We start from the raw sequence: 9,919 nt of genomic DNA, 5'->3' as shown, positions 1-9,919 counted from the left end.
TCCTTGATTACTCTTACATAAATTGCTTTCTAGCATACCAAACCTATAGAACGTACTCGTATCAAGTTGAATTGTGTTGCAATGTTCCCATTTTGTTGAAGGTGTTAAGTCTAGTCATTAAATTTTACAAAATATTTATAATATATAACTAATAGCCATGTCCTCATAAATTTCTCGGCTAAACCAATAAAAAGACAATAAATAAAATATTTTTCAGAAATAACTTTAAAGTTTAAAAAGAATTGATAGACATGTGTGCTAGCTATCAAATATTTAGTACTGTAAGTCGCAGAAACGTGTTGGGCCAAACAATCATGGGACAATAAAATTACAAATTTAGAATTTTATTATTAAATATGAAAAGAATAAACTTAAAAATTATGTTCGCACAAAATACTTTGTATATATGCATCGATACTGGTAGGTATATAAAAGTCATAGCTATCATGTTTTGACGCTTCAAGGTTGTTAACAAAAATATTTCGAATTGAAAGGTAAGTTCATTGTTACAGTTGTAGTGGTCTTGTTTTCTTTTTTTGGAATTCGAAGCGTTAAAAGCAATCAAAAACAGAAGGCTGATTCGTATTTAGACTTCTGGGTACCTTAATTGGTGCATGATTGTTAGAATTTCCCTTTTATTATTATTTTTTATTATTACCAATTTATTTACTTACTAGAATTTAAAGGCCGTATTTTTTTCATTGTGATTGTGTGCATTTTTGGCAACAATATTGCAGTGTACAGTTTTTCAACAAACAATCACATCCTTACTGCTGACGCCCCTTCCTAACATGTCATTATGGACAGAAATATTTTGAGCTATATTTTATCGATGGTAAAGGAAAACTGTTGACCAAACTTTACGACAAACGTGATGAATTTTCATTCAGAATTGTCAACTTTCCTTTCATATGTGGCAACGTCCCTTCGGCACCTGCGTATGGGGTGTTCACAACTCATACGTTATACCAGAGCTTGCCGAAACTACGCAAACTTTATGTATCGCGCTAGAACTCTAACAAATATGCTTCTGGAACAGGGTTATGTTGCTACAAGATTGAAGTCATCACTACAGACGTTTTATGGTCGTCATCATGAACTCGTGGATCGTTATGGTGAAAACTGATTTATTCAACGGGTCATAGTTTTCCTTTCCTCGTTTGTCTACCCCAGACTTGACTTTTTATGAGCAACCCGGCGGGTGTTTCTAGAAAGTAGAGGACGCTTACCTTACCGGTGCACCTGGTCCATGCTCCCAGTTTTTAGTGGAGTCCGAGTTGCTCATTTGCTTTTGTTACTTTGTATGTATAATTTTAGTTACTTTATGTTCTTTGTGTATGTCTGTTTTCCATATCTGGTCTTTGTCCATGGATTACATTCTTTTGATTACCGCTATAACCTTGGTTCCCTTGATTACTCTTTCAAGGAGTGTATTTGAGTTTTCGACCAAATGTTACACATAATACCAAAATTCTATGATGTTCATTTTCTTTTGAATTGGTATCGTGTAAAGGTCGGTACAGGTACATGGCATGTTGATTTAATTGCCATTAGAATAATCTTAATTTTAGACATTATCTGCGACGTTTCTGAAGATAAACTGTACTAATAAGAAGATGAAGTTTATTGAACTATGTGTTATAGTGGTTTCACTTTTCGGATGTCCATCACTACAAGAAAAGAAGTCAGTTCTTGAAATGTTTCCTGACTATGCAAATTTAAAGAAGAAAGTTGAAAACATTGAAAGTAAGTTGAAATCACAAACTATGGTAAGATTCATTGATTTCAATATCTTTTTTATTTAAGATTACTTGAAGAGAAAGATGGAATATTCTGTTTCCTTCTCACTGCCAATATTGAACATATGTTTGTCGTGTTGAGACTCTATTCTTTTGAAATATTTCATCATATTTAAGTACCGGTATATGTCATTTCAGACACTCCGTATTGTAAGGAGATTCATAGAACAAAAACCCCATGTTTCAGGCGATGCTTTTTTGGTCTACGTATGTTATATTTTTATGTGATAATAGTTTTTTCTGTATTTAGATCTACACTTTAACCTCTCACTGAAATCAACTTAACTAAAGCAAATCAAGAACGAGTGCTGATTTCATGTAATATCAAAAGCGCTACCTCCAAATGAAAAACTAAGACTGGTTATGTGCTTTATAACCATTTTCTGAACAAGAAATAAAATTGAATTTGATGGGTTTTTGACATGCATGAATCCCTTTCTGTCTGAATCTTATGAAGATACTTAAGTTTATATCATATTAATAGTCAACAGAAGGACAAAAAAAGTTATCAAACAGCACAATGTTCTATCATTATATACTTCATTTCTAAAAAATAACAGATGGTGGAAAATTTGAAATTGCTGGATCGGAAATGAGAAATTAGGATATGGATGACAGGGAAATCTGTGGGCTGTAGAAATTTGACTTAAAAGAACAGAGAAACCGGTTTTTAAAAAGGTTTATAACCAAATATATCAATTAAAATAATAAAAAAAAACAATAGTTAAAATGTCACTGACATTTAACATTATAGAACTTATATATTAGATTATGAAATACTCTAATAAAAAAACTTTTAATGGAGATTATTTGGGATGTATGTTTTTTCTTTTTTCTTTGGGTAATTTTCCCGGGTTTATATATCGTATACGTGGAACGTTTATATCTTTTGAGATCTATAGGTCGAGGCAAGATAATAGTCAATGTAAGCGCTTACACAGGCATATATTGATTATGTGAAATTCACGTGAATCGAGCTTTACATGAAGTATATGAAAACTACAAGAAATAAACGTGTATTCACATGAAATTCACTTTACATGAACTTCATGTACAAAATACATGGGGATTTCAGGCGAAGGCTCGATTCACTACAAAGTCCACGTGAACTCTGTCGCAAATATCATTTGATCAATTCAGTAGAAAATTACGACAATTTCTTAGAAGGTTCGGTCTGAATAGGATAATAGTAGGTGTTTGTGTACCATTTGATGATTGGGGTTTCGACTTGCATGATTTAGAATTGCCTTAAGCTTAGTATAAGTAAAATAGGAAATTTCAGAAAATAATGACGCTTACTCTACCGGTGCACCTGGTCCATGCTCCCAGTTTTTAGTGGAGTCCGAGTTGCTCATTTACTTTTGTTACTTTGTATGTAGGATTTTAGTTACTTTATGTTATTTGTTGTGTATATCTGTTTTCCATGTCTGGTCTTTGTCACTGGATTGCGTTCTTTTGATTACCGCTATAACTGTGGTTCCCTTGATTACTCTTTCATCTTCATTATAATATAAAGATATCAATCTAACATAAATATTAGGTATTCTGGTATGGTTTACATTGTACATTGTTTTAATGAGTAATCTCTCAAAAAAGAGTATGAAAACTTATACAAGAGATATAATATACGGAAATCAATAAAGACATTGGAGTTTCGTTTTATTAAATGTGCATCATATCTTAACGGTATAGGTATCTTTTGTACTTACAGAGAAAAAAACACCGGCATTTCAAATATTCCTGAGACCAGACATAAGTTTTTCTGGATATACATTTACTACAGTAAAATTTGACAGGGTTACAGTTGACAACTACGGAGTCTACAATACGGGAACAGGGGAATATGTATGCCCTTTATCGGGTCACTACGTTTTTGGATGTATCATCTCTGGAAAAGAATATAATGCTTTCAGCATACGTAGAAATGGCGTCAAAATGACACATGGTTTTATACAAGGAATATCTACAAAAACCCAAGAGATTATCTTGTGGTGTACAAAAGGGGATCGCATTGATGTGCAGAACAAAGGAACTACTAGGTCGGGTGGTATGGTGTACGGTGATTCCCACTCATCATTTTATGGCTTTTTTCTGCACTCAACTTAAATATATATTATATTTATTTAAGTAAAAATAAAACAAAAACGTCAATAAATCTTTGTCAGTAGCAATGCCCAAAAAATTAAAGCAAGAGATATTATTCAGTAATATAAATGCAATTACTCTATAATTATTACACAGTAATTACTATTTTTGACAATTTTGAAATTCTCTTGTATTTGTTTTAGCATATATTTTTACAAAAGAAAAGGTACTATAAGGCCCTCGTTTTGGCATATTAGCCTATCATATTTTAATGATTGAAAATATGATGTCACAAACTAGCAAATTTGTTAATCATCTAAAAATATTCCGGAATGTGGGTTCTTTTTTTTCAACATATCCTAAATTTTGAATGTCTTCACCAAGCTGACCCAAATTATTCCTTATGATTTCTTAATGCAACTTTGATACAAGTCACAATCAATTGGACTTTTATATAACTTGCTTTCTAGCATACCAAACCTAGAGAACGTACTCGTATCAAGTTGAATTGTGTTGCAGTGTTTCCATTTTGTTGAAAGTGTAAAAGTCCAGTCATTAAGATTTTAGAAAATATTTAGAATAACTAATAGCCATGTCCCCATAAATGTGTCTGCTAAAACAATAAATAAACAAAAAATAGAATACTTTTCATAAACAACTTGAAAAAAAAAAGAATTGATAAACTATCTAAAGTATGTTCGCACAAAACACTTAATATATATATACATCGATAGTGGTCGGTATAAAAAATCTTTATCAGAGACCTTTGAAAATAACAAAAAAAGGACTGTAAATTAGCAATTTACTCAATTTTGTTGTTTTTGGCAGGTGCGTCCATTAATCTAAAAGTTGTGAAAATCTTAAACCATATAAAAATGTTATAACTATCTACTCAGAAGTGCATATCACATTTTAGTCATTAAATTTTTTTTGTAAAATACGGGGTCAGATATAGCTCTTATCGAACCTTATTTAAATTGTTCTCATCTCTAGCCACACTTGTACTATATATATATATATATATATATATATATATATATATATATATATATATATATATATATATATATATATATATATATATATATTTATTTATCGCTATTTTGTTTAAAATCTCTTTGATCTTGCTGTACGATAATTTTCAATCTCAAGCCAGTCGAGTGGGAATAAAAATTATCTCTAGTTTCTATATCATCACGAGACATACAAGCAACAGTGTAGGGAAATTGGACGACCCATATAACTGCCTGTTTGTTTACTGCGTGTGAAATAATGGCTATTTTGTGGCAATGTATTCTAGTTTACAATTGAAAGTGATTAAATACAGTGACTTACCCGATTAGAATGCATAAATCTCAAAATAATTCCACAAATATTAAACGGCGCAGTCATAGTTAACCGATTTTTTTTCAAATAATATGTATCACATGTGTACAACATACGTGACGTCATATAGATTGTCGCCGAAAATTGTCCCGAAAGAAAAGTTTGCAGCGCTTATAAAACTTACATATTTAGCTCAGGAAAACAAAAGAAATTTGATACCTTACAATGCAGCAAAACAGCAATAAACAGATCATTAAATATTTTTAAACTCGTGGGCAAAGCCGCTCGACGAGATAAGCATGATAAACTTCCTACCGTTGAAAATTACTCCTAATTTTTCAGCAAGCAAAAAAAAAAAAAAACAAACAATTATAAGTCGTTTTTAATCTTTTAGAACAGTGTAATTCAAAGCTCACTATTCTGGTTTGTTTTTTTTTAGCATTACTTTTAAACTTTTCAATCATTTTTTTTCTAGAAACACTCGGCGGGTGTTTTTAGAAAAGCACAGGACGCTTACCCTACCGGTGCACATGGTTCCATGCTCCCAGTTTTAGTGGAGTCCGAGTTGCTCATTTGGTTCTGTTACTTTGTATGTATGATTTTAGTTACTTTATGTTCTTTGTTGTGTGTGTCTGTTTTCCATGTCTGGTGTTTGTCCCTGGATTACATTCTTTTGATTACCGCTATATCCTTGGTACCCTTGATTACTCTGTTAAAAAAGTGTCCACTTGTGAGAGGAGAGAGCATTCGGTTGTATGGCTTCACAACTTAATGTTGATATTCATTATATAAGTATAAATATAAGGTTTGATGTGAACACATCAGTAACTCAAGTTCATATTTAATTCGCGTGATATTTTCTAATTTTGATATCTTAAAATGTCAATTTACAATGAGAAAACATGCCTTCACTGATATTCAAATTACTTGAAGTGCCTTAGCTTTGTTGTATGGCTGACCACATGAATTTTTGTTACATCAAATATAAAATAAGCTCTCCAGCATTCAAACAGACAAAATCAAATTAAAATATTTGAATAAAATTGCATGATTCATAACGGGAATTGCTTATATCTATTCAGATAAAGTCTAAAAATATTTCATATTTGCATACACTAAGAATGGTATATCCAACTGATAATTGTAATATTTGAAAAAAAAACCTTTTTAATGATTTTGTTCCGAATATCTATAAAACTATAACGTGACGATAGAGTTAGCATATAATTACACGTACATTATGTAGAATGCAGTGGCAATATCAGGATCATTTTGCCCGGAAAGGCCTTTTAATAAAATTCACTAGCATTATTGTACCTTATATACCTTTCTAGAGGAATGAAAGCATTTGGTCTGAAATTTACAAAATGATAAATAATTTATAAACATGACTATTTTTATTATTCAATATTAAAAATTTACTACTTTCGCGCTCATCACCCTGAATAGTAATATGCAAATATCGCAAAACTTGTTTGTTATTTTAACAGAAAATTTATCGTTTTTTTTCTTTTTAGTTAAAAGTTTATCTAAACAATCCAATTTATCAATTACGCAGGCATTCAAACAAAATCTCTATAACCGGTTGAACATTAAGTTACGGCAATATGTATTATGAATACATGTAGCAACGAATAAATCCCCAAATTAGAAAATCATATGTTAATTTTTTGCAGTCTATTTCCATGAAAGAGTAATTTTCATAAAAGAAAGAACTGCCAAAAATTGATTACTCAATCAGGAACCATATTAAGTGTAATCCACTTAACCATGAGGTTATTCTAAGATGGCATAAATTTTATCCATGGGATCCATGAGGCTATAATTCAGAAAACCTCCTATTTAATGTTTAAATAACTGGATGGTTTTTACTCATTAACTTTGATAATGGGTGAACCTGCTTGCGAAAACGTACCACAGAGAAAGCTTTAATACATTGAACTTTGATTCAGTTTGAAAGCTAGAATCTTGGTTCCCTTGATTATCCTAGCCAAGTTCAGCAACTGAACATTTTTTATTATTGAAAACAAAATTTCTATACAAGTCTTTCATTTATACATGAATCACTACTAAAATCAATCATTATATTAAACAGATTATTCCGAAACAAAAAAATTCTGAAACAAACATTTTGCCGAAACGAAAGAACAAATACAATTAACAATTTTTATAATGTTGAAATTTATTAAACAATTTCTGAATGCTGCATGTGTCATATTGTTGTACACCGTAATCCAAAGATCTGACTAAGAAGAACAAATTTGTTAACGTAAAAGATATATAGTCTCAAAACGTAATAACCAAAACCAGTAGAGAAAGACATTTTACACTGCTGAGAATGCAAGACAGAGCCTCGTTAGAGATTTTGAAATCTTACTCTTGGGTGTCTCAAATTTACTAATTTGCATTTTCGGGTGGTTTTTGATTCTTTTTCTCATTTTAAGAATTAATTTTGTGATTAGTACGCCAAATAAGAACGCTTTGCATGCCAAAGTTCCCTTGAATTAACACGACGTCCTGAAATGTGTTTTTATGACCTCACAAATGTTGCGTCCTTTTTATCTCAGCCGTGGGTGAAATATAGATATCTCACATCGCCAAAATAGGAATATGCTTGTCTATGTAGTGAGAAATAATAAGATTTTCAACAGCAATAGTTATGACAAAAATGGTTCTCCGTGTACAGTCTTAAGTCTTCTATCATTTTTTGTAATAACTAATGTATCAGATGGCTCAACCTTAACATTGTACAAACCACTAATTGCTAAAAAATCACCAAATCCTTGTACCACAAAAAATGAAAAAAAAAACAAAAACAAAAAAAACAATGAATCAAATTTGATAGAACAGCATATGCAAAAGTAAAATAGATTTGTTGTATTGGAACGTGAGTGTAGGAAGACAAGCCATTTTTCACCTTGAAGGGAACCATTTTTTTTTATTTATAACGTCACAAAAAGAACCAGATTTATAGTCCTTAGGAAAGACTGGGGATGAGATTGATATATATATATATATATATATATATATATATATATATATATATATATATATATATATATATATATATATATATATATATATATATATATATAAATCATGGATTATTGATTGTTAGTTCAATCTTTAAGCCAAAATAAATCAATTACGTTTGTCTTTAGTTACAGTCTATCCATCTTCACAATGAGAATCGAGTTGATCAACGTGTCATAGTTTTCCTTTCCTCTTTCATATACCTGCTTGACTTTTTATGAGCAGCTTGACTGGTGTTTCTAATAAAGCAGATGACGCTTACCCGACCGGTGCACCTGGTCCATGTTCCTAGTTTTTAGTAGAGTCCAAGTTGTTCATTAACTTTTGTTGCTTTGTACGTATAACATTTGGTAATTTTAGGCTGTGTGTCTGTTTTTGTTTAGGTCTAGTCTTTATATCCCTGCATTACATTCTTTTGATTTCCACTAGAATCTTGAATCACTTGATTACTCTTATATATACATTGCAATAATAATCACGTTTCTGGTTTTCATATATAGAAAAATATTTTTTAACATTATCTTTTAACCTTTTTAAACATCACTAAACAGTGTTAGATGACTTAAATTAAACAGCTTCAATTTACGCCTAAATAGCCACACTGAAAAACAACACAACAGACCCATCGATTTCAGATTTAAGCATTTGCATAATATGTTCCTTATTGTACAGCACAGCAAATTAAATAATTAAAAAAGGAGAGAGGTACATATTTTAGCATAGAACGCAGGTGTTAAACATTTTAAGAGAGTTTAAAATTCAAAAGTCGACTTTAAAGCCAGTCTCTCTAAAGATATGCAGTGGGTGAAAAATGGTATGAAAGAAATCACCATTTTAAGTAATTCATTTGACTATTTGCACAAATCAAGAATCGAGGTAACATGACAAGATTTTTCATATCATTTGGATAAACTAGGTTATAATTTCATTGAAATAAACCGAAAAGGAATTTCAAGGGCATATGACTCTGTCATAAGCCTTATATTTTAACATTTTATTGAGCAAATCCAGTGAAGTAGAGATCAAATTATGGTCTTTTCAAATATAGAAAGCATCCTTGAGTGAAATTTTATTGTCAGATTGTTGAGTTTTTTACATATTTGTTTCTGATTTTCCCAATATGCCTGTTACTTATAGAAACTTATTGTATATTATGAACAAGGTTTGTACTTACTGTCGTACTAACTGCAATTACGATTGATGTAGGTGGTTGAATTAGTTGAACATTTACGTCATACTTTTTCAATATATTTGTTTGCAAGTACTTTAAACATTTAACTCTTACACTCAATAAACATTTTGAAAACGCTGTAAGATATGATGAATTTTGTTTAACATCTTTACGGGGTCGTTGCACAATCTTGTTTATGTATACTACATGACAAAGAACAAATAATAAGGTACACCTAAAAAGACCATTGGAATAACGATGTGAACATATTGTTTTTTTTTCGTTAAAATAAACAAAACTAAAAGCTAAGATTTTAATATTGAAACAATTCTTAGTCGTATGTTTTCGTGCTTCATTTTGAAATAATTCCAGATGGCCTATAAACCAAACACAGAGCTTTATATTCAAAGTCCTTTTAATTTAACCTCAGTTGAAATAGTATTAATTTCTGTTCATCAGTCAATGTAATTACTTTAACGGATTATGTAGGGTATGTAAGTTTATA

General features: G+C 30.7%; 1 protein-coding gene across 1 annotated transcript; it reads left to right on the top strand.

The window, feature by feature from the left end:
• Positions 1-416: 416 nt before the first annotated feature.
• Positions 417-3,942, top strand: LOC148604793 (complement C1q and tumor necrosis factor-related protein 9-like). The gene is made up of 3 exons (XM_088551211.1): positions 417-494; positions 1,572-1,746; positions 3,511-3,942. The coding sequence occupies exons 2-3, from the start codon at positions 1,617-1,619 to the stop codon at positions 3,903-3,905; spliced, it is 525 nt and encodes a 174-aa protein (XP_088407337.1). The 5' UTR covers positions 417-494; positions 1,572-1,616; the 3' UTR covers positions 3,906-3,942.
• Positions 3,943-9,919: the final 5,977 nt, after the last annotated feature.

This window comes from Perna viridis, chromosome 10, assembly GCF_037379345.1.
Source record: "Perna viridis isolate PV_CMFRI_1.1 ecotype Kerala chromosome 10, ASM3737934v1, whole genome shotgun sequence".
NCBI lineage: Eukaryota > Metazoa > Mollusca > Bivalvia > Mytilida > Mytilidae > Perna > Perna viridis.
The sequence above is the reverse complement of the archived record's forward strand: the minus strand, read 5'-3'. Positions and strand labels throughout refer to the sequence as shown.